This window comes from Pteropus medius, unplaced genomic scaffold (genome assembly GCF_902729225.1).
Source record: "Pteropus medius unplaced genomic scaffold, Ma_sr-lr_union100, whole genome shotgun sequence".
NCBI lineage: Eukaryota > Metazoa > Chordata > Mammalia > Chiroptera > Pteropodidae > Pteropus > Pteropus medius.
In genome coordinates this window covers 12277136-12300051 of record NW_024340692.1, presented here as the reverse complement: position 1 = coordinate 12300051, position 22916 = coordinate 12277136, and the positions used below count along the sequence as shown (strand labels likewise).

Sequence of the window (22916 nt, the reverse complement as noted above, 5' to 3'; positions counted from 1 at the left end):
TACTAGGAGCGTTAAGTAGATTATTTTGTGTTTTAAAGTTTTAAAACTGTAACTTCCAAATCACAATCTTGAATTGCAAAGACAGGAAAACTTTCTGAAGTTTACCAGTGTCTGGGAATATTTTCTTACGAGTTTATTTGAGCCAAAACTGATGACATATGCCAGGGAGCAAGATCTCAAATGCTCCTGGGAATATTTTCTTTTGTCAGTGAAAAGACACAGCTTATAAGCATGTTTTAAAATACATATTTATTCTTGCTGTTGACTGCAGGTATTACAGCAATTAAAACTGAGGTCTGTAATTACCATGATTTGTTAGTAACAGATAAGTTTTGTCACAAACTGAGTACCCAAAATAATTTACTTTGCTGGAATGCCGTTGTAAATAACTGGGAGAAAGTAGCTATGGGCAGGGGTTTAGAAATTTGAGCCAGTATTTAACCTATTTCAAATACAATTTTGAAATAAAATTTCTAGGTGGTACTAATTGTCACTTTCCATTTCCCATAGCACACTCTGCTTATAAAAGGTGTACCAAAATTACTGTACTCCAAAAAACACAGAAATCGGTTGAAGTACTGTTCTCATTAGCTTTAAAGGCATTGTAGCTTCTAGCCATGCCATTAAGCACCAGACATATATCCATGTGGCACATAAATCATAATGATAGGCATTATGGCATTATGGGTTTTTTTGCAGGATGTGCTCAGCTATGATAATGGTCATCAGAACCACCTATGACATTAAGCATAAAACAAATTCTTTTTGCTTTAATGAAGGAAAAACGTAATAGTGCAGGCATTTCCCAAAGTAATGGATGTATGTGCAAAACTTTGGGTTAAGTGTTTTGGGGATGAGGAGAGAATAGTCACAGGGAAGAAGAGTCTTAAGAGCCATGTTCTTCTACCTGTTTTTGATTTTCAGATGTCCTAAGGGTGTCAAGAAGGCCAGTATAGCTGCATTACTACAGCAGGAGATAAAGTGTAGCATAAATAGAAGCCAGCCTGTGTACCCTTTTTAAACAATTAGAAATCAGTTACTAATTCAGAAACCAGTAAGACTTCAGGGCAGCAGGACAAAAGGTCAGATGGAGTGGGCCCTGTGACTACCAAAGAGAAAATAATATCTACAGTTCTAAAATTGAACTGTATGCTAATACCTTAATACTGATGTATGCCTGTTAACACAGAGGTAATTCTTTAGTACACGACATTTTTAGAAAACACACAATATTGACATTCGATTAACGCATTATAGAAAGTTTTGTAAAGAGTGGAATGTTTACTATAATCCTTTTTAAAAGCCTTGGTCCATTTTGAAAGATCGATATTGAATTTTAAAAAATAGAAAGGAAAATAAGGTTTTTCCCCCCCACAAAGTGATACATAAGAACCATTTACTGGCATTTGTATTTTAAGTGCCTAGAATAAAACAGGCAAAATTTTCAAAGGCAGTTAATAATAACTTGTACAGGGACTTGTTTCATTTGATTTGGCACCAAGTAAAGTAAAAGTAAATATGCCACTGAATATATAGTCAGGTTTCTTTGCCTCTCAATCTTTTTACCAGACCATAGTACATAAGCATGCATCCCTGTTGCCCCACTAAGAAATCAAATCATTTTGATTTTAAAATGGCTGCTCAGGTTACATTTACCAGCAGAGTTCTTTACCCTTAAGATATGATGACAGTGAATGCTAGCCAGTGTCAATTTCTTTGATCAGGAATAAACTCCTTCAGCAAACTAGTTTCCTGGTCCTTTTTAACCTGTCATATAAATCTTTTTCATTGCCATACCTGTTTACTAATTATGATTGTTATATTTGTCAAGAGAATTTTATCCAGGCAAACATGATCTATTTCTATTTCCTAATGACACAGCATGCTTACTTTACCTAGTGCCATAGATTTTCTTTTCTTTGTGTGTGTGTGTACTTTCATATGCTATTCCTCAAGGTAGATCACACATTTTGATCAGAAAGAGAAACTGACAAGTAGATCTTAAAGCATATCTCTTAACCTAAGTAACATCTGAAAACATAGGTCTTTACATTTTCCATTGAAAATTCAACTTTAGTGCTTTTCCAAGAACGTATAATGTCCATTTCTAACATAAATCGTATCCCTCAGTACACATGTATTTTCAAAAGAAAACAAGTCATAGGAAATTAATACTTTCTTATCTGTTAATTGATACAGTTTTATAGCAAATTGAAAATTCTGAGTAACCTGAAGGTATGCTTAACAACAATAAATACAACATATATGACTAGCTTATAAATTTCTTAGTGGAGAGGCAGTAGTGAATTTGCATCCTAAAAATCTTAAATCCAGTTGCTTTTATTCTGGAATTTTATAGACATAGTGTCTCACAAAACCATGTGTCACAGTGCTAGAGATGTTTTTTCAGCATCAGTCTAAGCCAAAGCCTCTGATGAGATACTTTTCTCAAATGACGGAATTTTTTTTCCCGAAAAATACAGAAATTTTATAAACCACTTACTCTTCTGAACAAAAGTTATATTACTACCAATTGCTCTTTTAATTATTCTCCAAACAATTTTTCAAAAGTTTCATTAGACATCTCTGATACTTGTGAATTGTGCACTCATAGAAGATAACTGGAAAAAACACACTAGATGATTTCAAAAGATGAATTTCAGTATCTGACTTATTTGGCACATCCTTACTTTCCAGAATAAAATCAGTAGAAATGATTCTAACATTTTCAAAGAATTCATACATGTCAGAGTCTTAGGACAAGGAGCTTCCAAATGCTCAGATGAGGAGCTTCTCATCTTATTAGTTATACATACTTTTCCTCATGGAGTAACTGATGCTTTTTGGTTTACTTGTGGAACTCTTGTTTGTAGGAAAGCATATACATAAGGCCATATCTTGTTGGTTTCTGTTCCAGAGAATGTTTCCAATACCCCTTTTTTCCTAAAGGTGACAAAAACAAAAAACACAGGCCTGAGTCTTTCTAATAAGTGACTTTTAAAGAGCATAATGTGGATTTAGGGGCCTCAGTAAATGTAGGTGTGTGTTATCAAGAGAGAACGGCACTTGGCTGGGCACTGGAAAACCTAGATTTTAGTTTCAGTTGTACCCTCTGGGTTACCAAAATGGTTACTTAAAAATAATAGCACGTATCATTTATTGAACATGTACTAAGTGCTTTATATATAATAGTTCATTTAATCCTTACTATAGTTCAAGTTTCCTTATTTTACTGATAAAACTGTGGTTAGAAATGTAAAGTAACAGCCCAAATCACCAATATTTCTAAACATACAGCCTGCCAGATGCCAGGACATCCCTTGGCTTTTTTTGTCTACTACCCATTTGCAAAACAGCTTTCTAGTACTTGATAGTGCTTCCTTCTTTTCACCTAGGTTTATTTTTTCCTCTATGCTACTCTTCTGAGTTTTAGGGGAAAGGGAAATAAAAAGTATTGTATTTATTGTTTCCTATTGTGTTTCTCCATTTCTCACCGGGAAGATTTGTCTGACTTGTCACCAGACCAGCGACCAGTCTATTTACTCCCATTTTCTGGGGATAAAATAAATGGTGAGGAGAATCAGAATCCTGGGGTTGCTTTTCAAAAGGCACAGATTCTCTACACAGATCTTGGTACCCTGCTTGCTTACTCTCCTCTTCCAACCTACTCATACACACTGGCTTAATGGCTGTATAAAGAGCAACTGAGGAACTCTGGTTTATTCTTTCCAAAGACAGGATCCATCATGCCTCCGCAACATTTTCACTAAATTTTCAGAGCTTTCACTGGGGACAAATGCATTCCTTTCTTAATTCCTCATAAAATTTGCCACGGTTAAGACTCACGTAAATAATTCCCACTATTTTCTTGGTAAGAAACATCTGCTAAAGAAAGACATTATGCAAATACAGTATTTTTGCATATCAGAACTGTCCTGCTTCTAAATTCAGGGCCATCTTGTAAAGCTTTCAAGAGAACAAGCTTTTTACCAGCTATAAGCCTCTAGAAGAGCTACTTTATAATCAAGCCAATGTCACAAGTGGGTTAATTGTTGAGGGCACAACTACAGGCACCTATTTATCCTAAAGCTGTACTTTGGATGAAAATTTGTCATTTTTAACTTCTATGTAATAAAATGGAACCAGCTTCAACTATCGGTCCTCTAAAAAGAGCATCGTGTTTGTAAACAGAGATCTAATTACTCTATGAATGTCCCACAGCTGAGTTTTAAAAACAATACAACTCGGTATTTTAAAAAAGCAATGCTTGACATGGACAATAGACTAGTGGTTACCAGAGAGTCGGGGGGAGGGGAGGTAGACGGTTTAAAAGAGGACAAATGTGGTGACAGAAGAAATCTAACTATGGGCAGTGAACACAATGCAAAATATATATATATATATATATATATATATATATATATATATATATATATATGCGCCTTACTGTTGAATTGTACACCTGAAACTTACTGGATTTCGTTAACCAATGTCACAATAAAAAATAAAATTCTAACGTAAAAAATAGATGAAATTAGTCTCTTGAAATCAGAATTAAAAATTTAACAAAATTTTTAAACCATTAAAAAAAAAAAAGCAATAGTAACTATCACTAGGATTATTGCAAATACCACTTTGAGTTTTTGGTTAAGTCCAGCCCTAGTTCTATGTGTGGGAGTTTGGAAGGAAAAAGCTTCAGAAAATGGTAAGAGGTAGCAAATGCCAGAAGCCTAGAAAAACGAGGTTATCTCCTAAGATAGGGACCTGGGTCATTCATTTCATCTCTGCAGCCTTCCCCAACTTCCCACTTTTTGATAGAATCAATCCCTGCTTCCACTGCATTCAGTGATTACCTTTATTAATAGCCTTGCAGTGTTGTTATCAGCCCGACAATGTGGTCACCCTTCTTCTGGCTAATTTTAAGTGAAAAACAAACTCCTTTTTGGGAAACAACTTCTTCACCATGAGAAACTGGGTCCACGAGATTTGGGTGGGGCTGTCCCTACTTCTCAGCTTCGAGAATGGACATGAGCTAATCAGTGCCAACTCCAGGACTTCTGCTGACAAAGAGGCTCTCTTTTCTGCTGGGTTAGCTAAACTGGTCAGGTAAGCTGGAGTGTTGAGAGGCTCACACACTAAGAGCCCACCTAAGACTGAAGCCAATACAGGAAAATGGAGCTGAGAGTGATGAGGCATGGTAACACTGATTGAACACCTGGACCCAGCTTCTACTTTTGGACTTCTTAGTTACATGACCAATAAATTTCCCTTTTGCTTAGACTAATGTGAATTAGGTTCCTGATTGATTTAAGTGCATTATATGATAACTATTGTTTACCCAGCTCTCTGCCTCATTCACAGATAGGTGAGTTTCTTGGGGTTTGGCAGGGACTGGGTCTAATAATCTGTGTGGACCAGGGGCCTAGCATAGTGTCAACAGAGTAATAGCTAACAGTGATTTAATAGTGCTAGGGCTGTTGTAAGTCTTTACATGGATTCTCTCACTTAATTTCCTTAATAACCATATAAGTAGGTACTATTTAATATTGCTCTGATTTTACAAATGAAAACTTTGTGGCACAGAGGTTGAATACCTTGCCCAGGGTCACGGTGCTGGCAATCTGCAGAACCAGGCTCATTATACCAATCACAAAATTATAGTAACAGCTACTGCAGAAGGTGAATCATCAACTCTCTTAAAATTTTACCCTCCAGAAACAACTATTAAAACAGTTTGCAGACAATTGCTTTAGATTTCACTGCACACTTACCCTATTACAGTAACAATAGCTGATAATTATAAAGTGCTTACTATATCAGAAACAATTAGAGTTACACATATTAATTCTCTTCTTCAACTCTCTACTCTTACCTCCATCCATTTTATAGAGGAGAAGGCTGAGTTAATAAATGGTGAGCTGGGATTTGAATTTAGGCAGTTTGGCTCCAGAGTCTGTGCTCTAACTGCAACACTGTACTGTGCTGACACTGAATCATCATTCAGTAAGTGAATGAATTAAAAGGGGTTGCGATCAATCCTCTGTGAGTAGAGGGAAAGGAAACTGGATTGTTTCTTAGCCTAAGTCAAATATTAATTCAGTATAGATCCCATATTTGTTGTGTAGTATGAGTTCTCTGAAGAGCAGACAAAACTATGTTAGAACATAAGCTTTTAATGATTATTAGATAAATAAATGATCTGAGGATTGGTTGTCATTTGAGTCTTATATGCTATATAGTATCCTCCACTGGGACAGGTAGTGGGTATTATTAGGTTTGCCTCCCATTCATTCATTCCAGCCCTCTCTTCACCAGACAGCAGAGTCTGGGTGAGACTGACCCACTCCCAGTTTCAGGTGTGGACTAATCAGTTACTCCTTCCCATCCCAGTGACTAGTTCAGGAATGGGCAGTAACCTAGGCTTTAAATGGCCAGTGCAGGGCATTCCCTGACCACAGTGGCTGTTCAAGTGGGTTCAATCTGCATGATGCTCGGGGCTTTTGTTCAATGGGGGAAAAGTGACCCTTCATGAAAGGGCTGTTTCTGGCAGCTATCTACAGGAAGCCTAAGGACAAAGACAACACAAAGTTGACAGAATGGCAAAAACTCTAGTCAGACCTAGGGGCGACTGATGCCCGACCTATCTTCCGGACTTCTCTGTTGCACTAATAAATTTCCTTTATTATAAACCAATTTGAATGGGATCTTCTGGTATTTAAGCATTTTGGCTGTAAATAACAGATACTCAAAAAAACTGCCTTTAGTGCTTCATCCTGCAAGAGAAGTTCTGAAAAGCGACAGACTCACTGGTAGTATTTCAGGACAGGCTCTGTTTCAGTTTCATAAGCCTTCAGTCTTTTGACAACCGTCTCTGGTCTATCATCCTCACGCTGAATGAGAGGCTCTCCAGTCAGATCGTCAATGCCCTAAACAGGAATTAAAACAGGCTGGTATCAAACATCTTATTTTTGAAGGATGTGTTTATGAGCAGTTACATGATTTTTAGACAGACATCATCTCTACGCAAGCACCAAACACACAAATGGGCTTTTTAAACAAACAGAATCGAATCCAAACCCAGAGCATTGCAATGTAGAGCCCCATAAGACCCCAGGATCACTTCCACAGTGTCAGTCTTCTGCTTCTTAGAGTACAAGATTTTCTAAGCGGCCTCTAAATAATTTCATATTGTGGATGAAAAAGGGGTTCTATAGAAAGTAACCTCACTGATCATAAATTCCTAACTGGACAGGTCATGGTGGGTACTAACTTCTTTAGTAAAAGGTTTATCTTTGCTTGAATCAAGTCCTGTCCATTGTTTCTGTTCATCTAGGTTAACACACCTTTCAAGTATCTCTTTTCAGAGCCCTCAGAAGTATAACCACTGTCAAGAAAGCACACAATCTTGTTAACTATCCTATAATCCAATCCCTGACTTACTTTCTCTTACCTTCATGTAATCTTCTTTATGTTCCTTCTTTAATTCAAAATGCATAAGAGAAGCTGCAAACTGCTATTCTAGGAGGCATTCTTCTCATTCTGTTAAGATTTTGCTTCCAGGCATATCCTCTGTTTGGCTCAAATGAATTTTTATAGTAATTCTCTACAGGTTTGGACATAAACTTATGTTGACAACATGTGTACAAAAAGAGTCAGCTACAGACTAGGACTCTCAACTGCAAGCCCTAAGTAAACCAAGGTGTCCCTAATCTCTATTGCCCCAACTCCTAACATACTCCCTGGCACAGAAGGAAATCAGTAAATGCTTTTGAAGGAATGACAAACCCCTATTATTCCTGGGGACGCCTTTACTAACAAGCTGAGTAGACTAGCGAAGTTGACTATACCAAGTAACCTGAGATTATTCCCTCAGAAGTTTCGATCAGGAAGGATTTCCAAGGGCATAAAACTTCTGTCTGTGAGGGCAAGAGGACTCAGAGACAGTGTGCTATGTGGAAGACCATGTCATACCACGACTACTCACCACAGTTTTGGGAGGATTAAACTCCATGTTGTAGACTCGGCCACTGGCTGGATGAATCCAGCGCGCAGTAAGGCGCTGCTTAATGACTTCGAAGGGCACATTCAAGTTAATCACTGTGTCTATCTGATAATTTCTATCCAGGGCTTCTGCCTGAGGAAGTGTCCTTGGAAAACCTTTACAAATTAAAAAAAAAAAAAAAAATGAAAGAAAGGAAGGATTGGAAGGTAGGGAAAAAGAAAGAAGAAAGAGAATTAATGTTGAGCAATCTGAACAAAAGCAGTAACACCAGGCAGGCTGATCACAGCTGCAAGGCAACTGTGATAATTTTGTGTGTCATGACATGAATGGAATTTCATGTGTCATCTTGACTGGGCCACGGGGTGCCCAGATATTTGTTCAACATTTTGGGTGTGTCTGTGAGGGTGTTTTTGGATGAATTTAACATTTAAATCAGTAGGCTGAGTACAGCAGATTGTTCTCCCTAATGTGAGTGGGCTTCATCTAATCCATCAAAGGCCCGAAGAGAACAAAAGGGCTGACCCGCACCGCCCCCCCGCCCCGAATAAAGAGGCTGTTCCTCCCACCAGACTGCCTTGGAGCTGGGACATGGGCTTTTTCCTGCATTAGACTCAAACTGAAACGTTAGCTCTTCCTGGGTCTCAAATCTATTGGCCTTTAGACTACACCATCTGCTCTCCTGGATCTCCAGGTTAGCAACTCACCCTGAAGATCCTGGGACTTGTCAGCCTCCATAACATGTGAGCCTATTCCTTACAATGAATATTTCTCTCTCTTTAGAAACTAAAAATCAATTGGTCCTCAAGGATTCCACCACACCTCTGCCTGGCAAAAGATTCCAGCGATTGTAAGTCACCCTCTAGCCTTCCCTCTCTCTCTTTTTTTCCTGTGGTAAGCCACCCTCCCGATAAAATATTCTCAAAGGAGGGGGAAGAACTAAAGTCACATCTGAAGGAGCTTAGAAATCATGCAGTCCACTTCCCTCCTTCCCTTTGGATAAAGAAGTGGACATAGAGATGACTGGCCCAAGGTCTCAGGTGGTCAGTGGCAGAATGTAGGCTCTTTGCCCACCATTTGTGATATCTGTCTGTAGCCCATGAAATGCTCACTCTCCTGCCAACACATTATTTTAGGCAGCTGAAATGCTCACAACACTTCACTTACCATCCAATAGCCAGCTATATTGGGTGAGATTTTTCAGCTCATGAAAGGCCAGCCGAGTCATGACATCATCTGGGATGAGCTTCCCTTGTTCAATGAAAGTCTTGGCTAACACACCAATTTCTACCACAGAATGAGGGGGAAAAGCAAATCAGCAAGTACATCTGTTTTATCCCATTCCAGGTTTCCAGAAAGTGGTTGCCCAAAGACCTCTGGAGAGCACACTAATATGAAAATGTGCATTGACTTTTGTGATAAAAACAGAGGTTACAAAATAATCAATGCCTATTTCAAATTTTTTATTATGTAAAATATAAAAATGTAAATGTACAGACAGAAAAAATAATGGAAAGCTATAGACAAATACGTTAATAGTAGCCATCTCTCTGCATGATAGAATTATGTGATTTTATTTACATATTTGCACTTTTCTGTACTTTTAAATAAGAATTTGAAATAGCCATTATTATTAAGTGGCTCAGTTTAAGTGCTATAGAGACTTTCTAATCTTCTAAAATAGATGCTGCTGTTACAGCTCAATTTTTGACCAGATTAGCACTGTGATATTATATTTTTATTAATAAAAAACTCTGGGAAAGAATTTATGAACAACTCAAAAATATCATCCATAACTATGTCATTCTTATGCAACAGTATTTTAATTTCTTCATCATCTCTTACCAAGCTACATACATTTGGAATTGTAATGCCATTGTAATCTCTGTATATATAATTTTGTGTACTTTTCTTACTTAGCATTATTTTGTAAATATTTTTCGGTGACTTTATACAGTCATTTTTGGTAACTATATAATACTTCATCAACATACATCTAATCTGATATATAAAATATACTTTATCACAACAGTACTGGTGGACATTTAAATTATTTAAACTAGAATTGGTTTTTCTCTATTGCTGCTTTTAAAAATCTAATACTCTTTTTTTTTTTTTTTTTTTTTTTTTTTTTGTCTTCTGAATTACTTCTGATGGATAAAGTCCCAGGAGTTAGATTAAAGGGGCAAAGTATATGACTGTTTTCACAATTCTTGACATGAATTACCATATTGACTTTGGAGTAGATTCTAAATTGTCAAACTTATAAAACTTTAACTGCCTAAAAACTGGATGCCATTTGACAGGTGTGCTGCTAGGGTTGATAGACCATATCTAGAAGAGAGGGCCTGAGTTCCAAGAGATAGCACTAAGGACTCACTAAAATAACCTGTTGGGAAGGTCCACATACTTAATATGTGTGCACCTCTCTGTCCCCAGGCTTTTGACCACTGCTCTGGGAAAGTAGAGCTCAACCTCATCAACAGTGTATGGGGAAGAAAATGTAAAAATTTGCTCTCCTCCAAGGCCGAGTCACTAAAACTGGTATTGGTCCCTCCCTCACTTCTCAATCATCAGGCCAAGCCCTCTTCTAAACCTTCAACTACTGACAATAAATGGACTGAGATAATGAGACTAACTTAAAAAGTACCTAATTTTACCAGTATATTTTCTTAAGAACAGTGTTAAGAAAATATGACCTGCTCTTGCTACTTCTGTTCAACCTTGTACCAGAAATGGTAGCCAGGGCAATTAGTCCAGAAAAAAGAAATAAAAGGCATCCAAAAAGGAAGAGTAAAATGACTTCTGTGTGCAGATGGCATAATCCTGTATATAGAAAATCCTAAGGAATCCACTAAAAACTATTAGAACTAATAATGAGTTCAGCAAAGTTATAGGGTACAAGATCAATCTAAAAAAATTAGCAATGAACAATCTAAAAATGAAATTAAAAAAGCAATTCTATTTACAACTGCATCAAAAACAACAAAAAATTTTTAAATAAAATAAATAATAAAAAAAACTTTAGCAATATACTTTTCTTAAAAAGTACAAAACTGGAAATCAGAACTATAATATTGTTGAAAGAAATTAAAGAAGACCTAAGTAGAAAGACATCTCATATTTGTAGATTAGGAAAGTTACAGTAAGATGGTAATACTCCTTGAAAATGCAATCCTATCAAAATCCCAGCTAATGACTTTGCAGAAATTGACAAATAGCCAGAACAATCTTGAAAAAGAAGAACAAATTGGAGGACACACCTCAGAGTTCAAAACAGCAATCGAGACTGTGTGATACTAAGGAAAGACATATAGATTAATGGAACAGAATTGAGAGTCCGGAATAACTTTACATTTATGGTCAACTGATTTTTGACAAGGACACCAAGACAATTCAATGGAGGAAAAATATTCCTTTAAAGAAATGGTGCTGGGACAAATGAATAGACATACAAATTAATAAAGTTGGGCTTCTACCTCACACCATATACAAAAAATTAACTCAATATGTATCATAGACCTAAATCTAAGAGCTAAAACTACAAAACTCTTAACTGATTTTCACTAAAATTATAAACTTTTATGCTTCAATGAACACCATTACAAAAGTGAAAAGACCATCTACTGACTAGAACATTTTTGTAAATCATATATTTGATAAGGAATTTATATCTAGAATATGTAAAGAATTCTTACACCTCAACAATAAAAAGACAACCCATTTTTTAAAATGGGCAAAGGATCTCAATACAAAAAGGAGATATACAAATGGCCAATAAGCACATGAAAAAATGTTCAAAATCATCAGTCAACAAATGGAAAACACAATGAGATACAACTTCACACTCACTAGAATGGCTATAAACAAAAATACAAATAACAAGTATTTGTCAAAAATTAAATTGAAACCCTCATATATTCCTGTTAGAATTTTAAATAGTGTAACCAATGTGGAAAAGTGTGGCACTTTTTCAAAAGGTTAAACAGTTACCATATGACCTAGTAATTCCACTCTTAGGTGTGCGTGTGTGTATACACACATGCACACACACACACACACACATATACGTATACACATGTATATATATATATATATATGTATATGTATATGTATATGTATATACATATATATACACTCAAGAGAAATAAAAACATGTCCACACAAAAATGTCTATATGAATGTTCACAGCAATGTTATTCACAATAGCCAAAAACTGGAATGCCCAAATATCCATCAAGTGATGAATGGATAAATAAAATGATATATCCACACAAAATTATATTAAGCCATAAAAATAAGTGAAATACTGATACATGTTACAAAGTGTATAAACTTTGAAAATATGCTAAGTGACAGAAGTCAGACACAAAAGACATGTATTGGTTCATTCCATTTAAAAGAAATGTTCGGAATAAGCTATAGAGACAGAGGAAGATTTATGGTTGTCTAGGGCTGGGAGCTATGGGGATAAATGGGCAATTACTGCTAATGGCAATAGGGTTTCTTTTTGAAGTGATAATATGAAACACTGAACCATATACTTTAAAAGGAAAGATGAAAACTGCCCAGTAAGCAAAACAAAAAAGGTCATTTATAATCCCATCACTACTCAGAAATAATTAGTTAAAACTGATAATATAAAAACTCCAAATATTTTAAGTTTTGTGAAAGGATATAGTCTCAGGCATAGTCTAATAATCTTTTTCACGTATCACTAACAACTTTATGTGATAAAGTTATATATGTTCATATAAGTAAACATTTGTCCACAAAAGTTTCCTGTATTGTTTCCATTGGAGTTTATTTAAAAGAAAAACATGATTCAACTCTCTATGTCAAAGTCTAAGCAGTTTATTATGTTTCCAATTTTTACTCCCTCCGAAAATTATATGCAAAGACTCTTTTCCAGTATGTTCTTTGAACATTCGGTTAATTTTTACTCCCTTGATTGTCTATAATTTAATATTGTATCTGAACAGATGCCTCACAAAAATACTATTTCCTTTTGAATTCCAAAATTAACAAATTTGGGAGCTTCGACACCTATGAAACACAACAGCTAGTTTAAAAGTTAAATATTCAAATAAGTTAATATTCTACAAAGTTAAACACAAATGAAAATAGAAACAGAAGGTTAGAGGAAAATAGGGAAGGTTAAAAACAGCTTTTAATTTTAAGGATAATAATCAGAAATTCTAAAACATAGATATATTAATCTGAGTTATGAGAGTTTGTATTATACAAAAAGCCATTTGTAATTCTATATCTCCTCTTAAAATCTGGTCATTCTTATAACATTACCCAAACCAACTACACCTCATAACTGAGTGAGCTCTAAATAATGTATTTGAGCAGCTATGAAGTACAAAAGAGGGCCTGACCGAACTATAAATAACAGTTGACTTTTATATGTGCCAAGAGAAAGGGCTATGGAGAATAGCCCTTTAACCTGGTTCCCGCCAAAATTACTTTTAGCATTGTTATATAATAAAGTACATAAAACTTTAAAAACGTATCAAAAGAAAACTATCAGAAAGACAGGGAATGAGTTAAATGATAGCTTTATACCCAATCAAGGGTATTAAAAATAACTTTTCTCAACTAATAAAGATTCAAGTCTACATAGTGGTTAACTCTGAGAGGGGCAAGAAGGAGGCCCCAAAAGTATTTGTTTTCTGCCTGGTGGTGCATAAATGGGCATTCATTTTATTCTTCTTCTACCCATACATAGAAATTATAATACTTTCATGCATGGGATATTTCACAAGAATTATATTGAAAATAAAAACTACCCTCGACCATTGGTTCTCCCTCCATCACCCAGTGAAGCACCTAGAGTTCCCATCCAGGTCTATACTCCTCCCTTCCCTGCTCTGTTTCAGGATAAACTCTCATGAAGAACTGAAAAAAGGCCTTGAGTTTAGCCTCATCTTATCTCTCCCCTAACTCCCTCCCCACCATTCCCAGCCAACCCTGAAACAATACCCACCAGAAAGGAGTTCCATATACTCTGGATCCTCCTAGCCTTTGCAGAAGCCTCTGTCTCCTCACTGCCGCCTGATCGTATTCATCTTTCAAGATACATCCATCTTAAAGGGCCCCTCATAGTGAAGTGTCGTTCAGTCTCCAAGGCAACCAAAAGTTCCTCCTCTGGACTTCCACGTCACCAACTCGTCTCTATTGTTGCACTTATCACACTTTTGAAACTATCTGTTTATGGATAACTGTATCCCCCACCTACACCAAATCCGTATGTTGAAGCCCTAACCCCTAATATAGCTGTATTTAGAGATAGGGCCTTTAAAGAGGTAATTAAGGTTAAATAAGTTCATAAAGGTAGGACTTTAATCCAATCTGACTGGTGTCTTTATAAGAGGAAGAGACACCAGGAATGTACGAAACAGTGGAAAGGCCACATGAGGACAAAGTGAGAAAGCAGCCACTTTCAAGCCAGGAAGAAGGGCCACACCAGAAATCAACTCTGCTAGGACCTGGATCTTGGACTCCTAGCCTCCACAACTATGAGAAAATAAAATTCTGTAGTTCAAGCCATCCAGTCTGTGGTATTCTGTTACGGCAGCCTGAGCAGACTAATACACATGGCCATTTTCCCACCTCCCCTCACTCCTACATTCCAACCGTGGGTACCTCCAAGTAAAATATATTTGTCTCTGTACCTCCAGTACCTAGCACACATTAAGAGTTCAATGGATCCATAGATGAATTGGATGCATGGATGAATGGATGGATGAACAGATGGAGAGATGAGCTTCTTCGACTTGCCTAGATTCTAGCCATGGAAGTTTAAAAAGCCTAACTTGTTTTGTTTTTAAAAATCTAACAAAAGCCTACTTTTTTTGAGATGATATTATCAGGTTCATCTTTTTCAAATGATCTTTAAACTATTTAAACAAACTTTAGTGCACCCCTAAAATAACAGAAAGTGGAAAAACCACCCACCTGTCCATAACTCATGAATGGATAAACAAAATGGAGTATATCCATTCAATGTGATATTATTAGGCAATAAAAAGGAATGAAGTACCAATACGTACTATAACACGAGCGAGCCTTGAAAACATTGTGCTAAAAGATGCCAGACATAAAAGACCACATATTATATGATTCCATTTGCATGAAATGTTCAGAACAGGCAAATCAATAGATACAAAAAGTAAATTGTTGTTGCCAGTGGCTCAGAGTAGGGTGGAGTGGGAATGGGAGTGACTGCTAAATGGATATAAGTGACTGTTTTGGGGGGTGATGAAAATGTTCTAAAATCAATTGTGATGATGATTGTATAACTCTGTAAATACACTAAAGTTCATTGAATTATAAGCCTTAAATCAGTAAATTATATGATATGTAAATTATACCTCAATAAAGTTGTTAGAAAAAAAGAAATGGGGCAATCTTTATGGAAAGCAATACTGTTAAAGGTCCAGAACAGTATGTACAGTTTGCTTTCATTTGTGTAAAAAAGAAAAATAAAAAAAAACAAGGAAGAATGAGCAAAAGGTTCTATGTATGGAATAGTTTTGGAAGGATCTTTTACTAAATGTTGTTTCATATTTTTTGGAATTCCAAACAATGTAAATATATTATCTACTATAAACGAAATTTTTTGCCATTATAAAAATAATTTGCTCTACTGTAAATATCATTATAACTAGGCAGACCTATGCTGTATAGGTGTAATAATAAAAGTTTGTTAGACATACAGAATCTTGGGAGCTGACAGAGGCTTTGAAGATTATCTACTTCCCCAACTTACAGATGAGAACAAATAAAATTCAAAAGGGTTAGCCATCCAGTCCAGGGTTACATCTTTGAGAAGCACTAAGCTGCAATGCCATTTCTCAAACTTTGGGCAATCATATGGCAACCTTTCTGCCATAGCTGAACGATTATTTTCTATATACTTTTCTTTAAAGTGACTCAGCTTTTTAATTTAATAAGCTATAATGTTCGTGAAATTCAAGATTTGGTGTGCTAGCTGTTTTTCAAATATACTTTGGAATGAAGTAAAAATTTTTCATTGGTTTTTAAATTTGAATTTTACTTTTGAGATAAAATTTTGTCTACCTAAAATTATCTCATGAACCTCGATTTGGGAAATGCTGCATAATGGAAAAAGTAATTTAATTGGGACACAGGGAGACCTGGGTGTTCACTCTTGTCCCCCAGTAACTGCTATATATTGTGGAGCAGGTTCTTTCACCTCTTCTGAACTCAGTTTCCTTATCTTAAATGAGAGGGCTGGATTAATGTCTAATGGTCAAACTCCAGTTTCCTGACCCCAGGGCCCAGTGGTAGAGTCTACGGTTACTCCAGGTTTGGAGCTGTCAATGGGTTGCTCATGTTGCCAGTGTCTTTATCATACCCATTGGGATGATTTTAAACTTTAGCTATGAAATACAGCCATGGATTACAAAATAACCTCATGATATGGTTGTTGCAGAGTAAACTGGCACCATCCTTCTATAACACTATTTGATAGTATCATTTTTACAGAAACTCCACACTAGGGAATTTATTCAAAGGAAATAAGCAGAGATGCTGCCAAATGTTCGTGTACAGGGATAATCATAATAGTATTTGTTATACCAAAGAGTGGTTAACAACATAAATATCTGATAACAGGAAAATGTTTTAATAGTTGTGCAATCTTGACGAAACTAAGTATCATTTTAAAGACTGCTTAATGATGTGTGAACATGCTCACGATAAGTGAGAAAAAAGGTTTCTAAGGAATAATTTAGAATATAACAAAATTGCAAATACATATAAATGCAACAGAGAAGAAAAAATATAAGAAAAAGCAGCAAATTATAATCGTCTCTAGGCGGTAAAATAGAGGATTTTAATTTTCTTTTTTATATTTTCATGACATGTTTTTCTTCATAATATTCTTAATATCAAAAAAACATTAAGGAGTATTTTTTTTATAAACGATTATACCTCTCTCTTGGCTCTGATTCTGTGGGAAATATCCACTCCATTCACAAATATTTATTGAGAATATATTCTTAGTCCTGAGATAGAAAACATCTGTAATAACAATCTCATGACACCTCCCTAAACTACATTTTCCGTTTTCCTTGTTAAACAATTGCCTGTAAATCCTCTAGTAAGAGCAGATGCCTGAGACAAATTGAATCGCGATGATCCTCTCCTCCCTGTAGCCTCTCTTTTCATGTTATGAAGCTCAAAAGAGGACAGCAAGCATGTTATGGGATGTTAAGGATAAACTAAACACAGAGTATTGTTTCTAAAGTTTTTTAAAAGTTTAGTTATTGGCTTTAAATTTATTTTTTAATGTTTTGTGTTTTCACAAATTAATGTATCCTTAACTCTTCTCTGGAGGTATTCACTACCCACACAGTTATAAGTCACTACTTAGTTATTTTTCAGAGAATCACTTAAGGATTCTTTATGCCTCTCCACTTGGGATAAACTTACCCCAACTAGGTGCAGTGCTGGAGACTGTTTATTATTACCTAAATATTTTAATATGTTGCATCAAGAACACTTAGCAAGAGAAGCAAACAATTTAACATTTTGAAGAGGTTTAATTACAAAATACTTAAATTTTTTTTTTTAAAGATCAATGTTAGAACAGGAAAATAAAGGTAGTAATTCACCAAACCAAAAAAGGTAGTAATTCACCAAACCAAAAAACTTTGAGAGACAATCTAAAAACACTGGGATGGTTCTTTTTTTCATTTAAATGTCACTATTTTGAAACAAACAAAGCCCTATCTAGAAATAACCTATATGCTTATCAATAGGGGATCAGTTAAATAAATCATAGTAGATTCAGTAGATACTTATACAAACATTAAAAGAATGAAATGGATGTCTATGTTTTTACGTGGAAAGATTTCCCAGATATAAAGTGAAAACACACTGGTGCAGAATACATATATAGTTAACATATTACATTTTAAAAAAGCATATACATATACATATAAATAAAACTTATACATAAATTTCTAAAAGGAAATGCATGACACTGTTCCCCTTTGAAGAATGGGGCTGAGTCTGGTCATGAGAAGGGGTTTTTATTTTATGTATTTCTGCACTGTTTCCAATCTTTTTTTTTTTTTTTACCTTGTGCAGGCATTACTTCTATAATTTTTTTTAAATTTAATTTAATTTTATATTAGTTTCAGGTGTACAGCACAATGGTTAGATATTTATGTAATTTACAAAGTGATCCCTCCTCCATTACTCTAGAACGCCCCCTGGCACTACACACGGTCATTACAATATTATTGACTATGTTCCCTATGCTGTACTCCACATACCCATGACTGTTTTGTAACTACTAATTTGTGCTTCTTAATCCCGTCGCCTTCTGCAAATTGGTACAGCCACTATGGACATTTATCAAAATATTGGTATTTATCAAAAAAAAACCTCAAAACACTAATTCGAAAAGATTTATACAACCCTATGTTCACAGCAGCGCTATTTATAATAACCAAGATACAGAAGCAATCTAAGTGCTTATCAATAGACGATTAGATAAAGAAGTTGTGGTACTTCCATAATTTTTTAAAAGGAGTCCCTCACCCTGCCGCTGACTTTTGGAAAACAGCTTTCTTAAGATATAATTTACATAACATGAAATCAACCCATTGTAAAGTATAGAGTTTATTGACTGGATTTTTGTGCTGAGTTATAAAAATTTATTTGGCATGAGAAACAAAACAGTCTTTCAGTTGGACCACGCACAAGAATAGCCTTCGTGTCTTAAGAAATCTCTTGGGGTATGGAAGATCTAAGCCAACTGTGTGACTGTAACGAGGGTAAACAATGCTCGGCCTTCAGACTGTAGGGGAAAGGTCAGAACCAGAAAATCCCAGTTTACCACTCCTCCCTCAAAAAAAAAAAAAAAAAGGTAAAAAGAAAGAGCAAACAATTCTCTAGGCACTGGGGCACGTGGAGAATAAGCCAATTAAATGGACCCCCTAAGAACATCTGCGACTCAGGCTGGAATTGCTTCTCAAATCCAACTGATTTCCTTTCACCTTTGAACTTCAAACGTGGCCTAACTGCCTAGCCCCTTCCCCTCAAAACCTGCCTGAAGCGGTCCAAGGAGGTCAGAGGTTTCGGTGAGCAGTCAGTTGCTCAACAGCCCGAGGTCTCGTCCCTGGGAAGCGGGAAGTAGACGCTGCACCCGCATCCCTGGGACGCGCATCCTCTGCCCGGACCCCTTCGCCCGCAAATCCCAACCGGGGCAACAGCGCACTGCACCGCTCCAGCCCGGGCTCCCCACCTGTGCCCCGAAGTATGTTGTCTCGGAGCAGATCCCCGCTGGAGAGGTGCTTCAGCTCGAAGTGTTTGGTGATGCGCGACGACACGGTACCCTTGCCGGAGCCGGGCGCCCCCATGATCACCGCGCGCAGTAGCCGCGCGGACGCCCCCATGGCCGCAGGGAGAGGTGCGGGGGGCGCGGACGGCGGGACTTCGGCCTGGCTGCGCGCTCACGCGACTCCGCGGCGCGGGGCCGGCTGGCAGCGCTGCGCGTAGGCAGCCGCAGAGCCCAGGCGCTCCCGGAAGTGAGGCGACAGCCACCGGGGCCGCCCCTCGCGCGCCCAGCCCGGCTGCAGCGCCCGCCCTTTGGTTACCCAGAGCTTCCCCACCGCCGGCCGCAGCCCCTCGGACAAGCCTGCAAGCCCCTGGGCCGCCGGGCAGCCACCTGCGCCCCGCGAACCTCCTTCCCACCCACCTGCTTCTGTCTGCTCCCTTCGGCGGTCCCTCGTCACCCTCTTTGCACTCCTCCGCCGCCCGGGCACACCCACCCCACTGAGGCCTGCTCGGCGACCCCTGGTTGGCCCCCATCTTCCTCAGACCCACCCCCGCGTCCCGTCAGTGCCCCGCCCTGTCCTGCCGTTAGACTGCCGCGCCGCGCGCGCGCGCGTGCACTCTTGAAAACTCCTGAGCGCCCCTGCCTATCCCTAGCCGCCGCTCCGCGCGGTGGTTACCTGATGCCACCCTTCCCCATCACACCCCAACATCTTCGCACCCCTCGCCCCTCGGCCATGTCAGGTGCTGTCCTGCCCAGTCCCAGCTGGATAGACCGCGCCCCCTCCGTGCCCCTCCAAACCTCGGTGCCCTCCTCGCCACCACCCGTGCCCCTCGCTCTCCAGAGTCACCGCCTCACCCTACCCCGCACTGTGTTCCGCTCCACTCTTCCTCTCCCTCCTCTGCTGCTGAGCGACCTTAAAAGGACCTCTCCCCACTCTCTTGCTTTCGCGCTGGTTTTTAAGGTACGTTTTTCTGTGTAGAATCACAGGAGAAAATGCACGGAAAGGGCCTTCCTCCTCATTTCACAGGAGAGGAAACCCAGTTGAAATTGAGTAAGGCTCGCTAAGTCACTCGTCTATTGAAGTATGTCTTCAATAGAAGTCACATTTTCACATCTTCAGATTCAAAAGTAGCTGTTACTTCACTTAGCAGAGCCTAAAAGGACTGGCTCTTCCTCAGGCTCCATTATTTGCCTTCGTCAAGGAATTGATTCCATAAATATTTATTCAGGGCTTACTATGTGCCAGGTATTGTTCTAAGGGACATGGGAAATGCTGTGGTGAACAAAATTTTTACTCCTTGGAATTTAAAGTCTAATGGTGGACGCAGATCATAACAAGGAGAATAAATGAGTGAGATAATATGAGATAGTGCTATGAACAGTGACAGAATGTGTGAATGTGTGGCTGGAGGCTGTTTTAGACCCCATGATCTGTAGGGCTCTGAAGAAATGGCTTTTGCGCTGAGTTCTGATTTAGAAGATGGAAAGAGAGCAACACAGGTAAAGGGAAAGGCCCTAAAACTGAAGGTTTGACAGGTTCCAGAGTAGAAACACCAGGCAAACATTTAGTACCTATTTCCTATGTAAAAAGGCCATGGAAGATTAGTATAGAGTTGTTACAAGTAATGTGTATAAAGTACCATGCCAGCTACAGGGTAAGCGCACAATAGGTTTATTCATTCTTATCATCACTTCTTTGTGCTAGGACACTATGCTAAGGCAGAAAGAAAGCCCTGTGAAAATAAACACAGTGCTCTCCTCCTCAGAGGCCGCCAAGTGAGTAACCCAAAACTGCTTGCGATTTCAAAGACAGAAATTATTTCAGAGAGGAATGGTAAAGGAAAGCTTGCTCCCTGGTGAATCTGATCTGGGTGAATGGATTTAATATGCAGATGGTGCAATACTTAGGAAGAAATATAACAGCTCATACATATTCATTACTAAGAAAGAATGAAGATAAATTCATTAAACATTCAGTTCACATAGTTAGAAAAAGGGCATCAAAATAACCCAAGGAAAGTATTAGGTGAAGAAAAAATATAAATGAAAAGATTAGAAAACTTAAGAAACTACTGACAGAAGAATGAAAAAGTCTGGACAAGTAGAAGTTACGAAACACTGGAAAACCTGAAGGTGTAGGGGAAGTACTTCTAATCTCCAAATCTGGAAACACTTGAGGTTTTAGTTACAAAAGAGACCTGAAAGAAAATCCTGCAGAAATTTGGCTTAGAAAAGAAGGTTCAGATAAACAAAAATAGCTGAGAAATCATCATGTCATTGGGGAGGAAAAGCTGAGTGTTGTGGTCACATCCAACAGGCACCACAAAATGCCAACTAACTGCAGCTTTGCTAAAGTTTGTTGATTACAAATGAGTAAGTAACTGCCAAACCATGGGAAACCTCCTGGCAACTGCCTAGCACAGTCATTTCACCATACATAGGTATTTGTGTGGGTGGGTTCTTCGCTGTTTAACTTGCTCCAGTGGTAAAGACACTGAATTCAAATTAATATATCAGAAAGTGTGAGTCAAAAAGAGATTTAAGAAGTGCTTGTATGTTGGGACTTGCCCTCTAGAAATCCTGAAGAAGCCAGGATCTGAAGAAGCCTGCAGTAGAAGACCATGTGGAGAGAGACCCAGCTGTCCAAGTAATTCCAGCCATTCCAGCTGAGCTGCCAGTTGTGGCCATATGAATAAACCCATAGGTAGGTGGATTAGAGAGTAAAGAATTTTTCCCTGAGCTACTAGAAGAACAGAATTGTCATTAACTGAGATCGAAAAGACTATAGGAGAAACAGGTTTGAGAAAGAATATTAGAGTTTTTTTGTGGTAAGTTCAGTTGGAGGTGCCTTTGGGATATTAAGAGGGAGTTGATAAGGAAGCAGTTAGATGTACAAATTTCGAGTATATAGTAGAGGTCTGGGCTGGAGATGTAAAATTAGGGAGTTGTTTGTATATTTAAATTTATGAGATAGTATAAACTCACGAAGTGAGCTTAGATGAGAGGAGAGGAAAGTTAGGAAGAAAAATGGGTGAATGTGGTATCATGGAAATCAGTTGAAGAATGTGTTTCAAGGAGAGGGTGATTAAATTAGTCTAATTCTGCTGATAAGGCTAAGAACTGATTGAAAATTATTTCTAATTATAAAATGAAAAAAACCTGTGAAATCAATTATTTTCCAATTACAATGTACAGGTGAAAAAATTCTGAGGATCGTTTTGACCAAACTCCCATCGCTATTCAGCAACTGAATTAGCGATTTCAAAAAATGCTAGATGAGATATAGAAAATGCTTTCTCTGAGAGGAAACTTCTGGGAGTAGAATTCAAATAGTCTAGATCAAGGATATTAGGAGAAAAAGAAAGAGAAGGTCTAGACAGAAATGGGAGAACAGAACAGAGAAGGCTGAAGTCAGAAAATATGAGTCTATATTTTCAAAACAACAGAAGAGCCAGGTTTAGAGCTAAGACAATTTTATTATAACATTCATTTAAAAGGATAAATAAACAAGAATATCTAGGAAAGACCTGAAAAATAAGAAAATGAGCAGAGGCTAGCCCTGCCAGTTAGTAAAATATTATAAAGCCAGTATAATAA

At 37.7% G+C, this 22916-nt stretch overlaps 2 protein-coding genes across 6 annotated transcripts in view; one reads left to right on the top strand and one right to left on the bottom strand.

Moving 5' to 3' along the window:
* The window catches only part of CDC37L1 (cell division cycle 37 like 1, HSP90 cochaperone), a 32514-nt gene extending 21866 nt beyond the window's left edge, over positions 1–10648 (top strand). Inside the window, exons 7-8 of one of the 4 annotated variants that reach the window (XM_039884585.1) lie at positions 8783–8849; positions 10169–10648. In XM_039884585.1, the coding sequence (XP_039740519.1) occupies positions 8783–8849; positions 10169–10170 (69 nt within the window). In that variant the 3' untranslated portion in view covers positions 10171–10648. Of the gene's footprint in view, positions 1–8782; positions 9172–9346; positions 9449–10162 lie in introns of those variants that run through there. The other 3 variants (XM_039884496.1, XM_039884381.1, XM_039884371.1) reach the window with 3 other exon arrangements.
* AK3 (adenylate kinase 3) lies at positions 231–19822 on the bottom strand. 2 transcript variants are annotated; one of them, XM_039884937.1, is made up of 5 exons: positions 19740–19822; positions 9167–9286; positions 7985–8157; positions 6808–6926; positions 231–2943 (listed from the first exon to the last, which is right to left on the bottom strand). In XM_039884937.1, exons 2-5 carry the CDS (start codon positions 9225–9227, stop codon positions 2823–2825), a joined length of 474 nt encoding a protein of 157 aa, XP_039740871.1. In that variant the 5' UTR covers positions 9228–9286; positions 19740–19822; the 3' UTR covers positions 231–2822. The 2 variants fall into 2 exon arrangements, with proteins under 2 accessions (XP_039740871.1, XP_039740782.1); XM_039884848.1 differs by lacking the exon at positions 19740–19822 and adding an exon at positions 19287–19576.
* Between the last annotated feature and the right edge of the window lie 3094 nt (positions 19823–22916).

Excerpts from the sequence above, each read along its gene's own strand:
- AK3 (XM_039884848.1), bottom strand. The coding sequence starts at position 19,437 with ATGGGGGCGTCCGCGCGGCTACTGCGCGCGGTGATCATGGGGGCGCCC. Across the intron at positions 9,287-19,286 it reads CAACATACTTCGGGGCACAG|AAATTGGTGTGTTAGCCAAG; the intron begins GTGGGGAGCCCG and ends ATTCTGTGGTAG. Across the intron at positions 2,944-6,807 it reads CCTGTCCTGAAATACTACCA|GAAAAAAGGGGTATTGGAAA; the intron begins GTGAGTCTGTCG and ends TGTCACCTTTAG.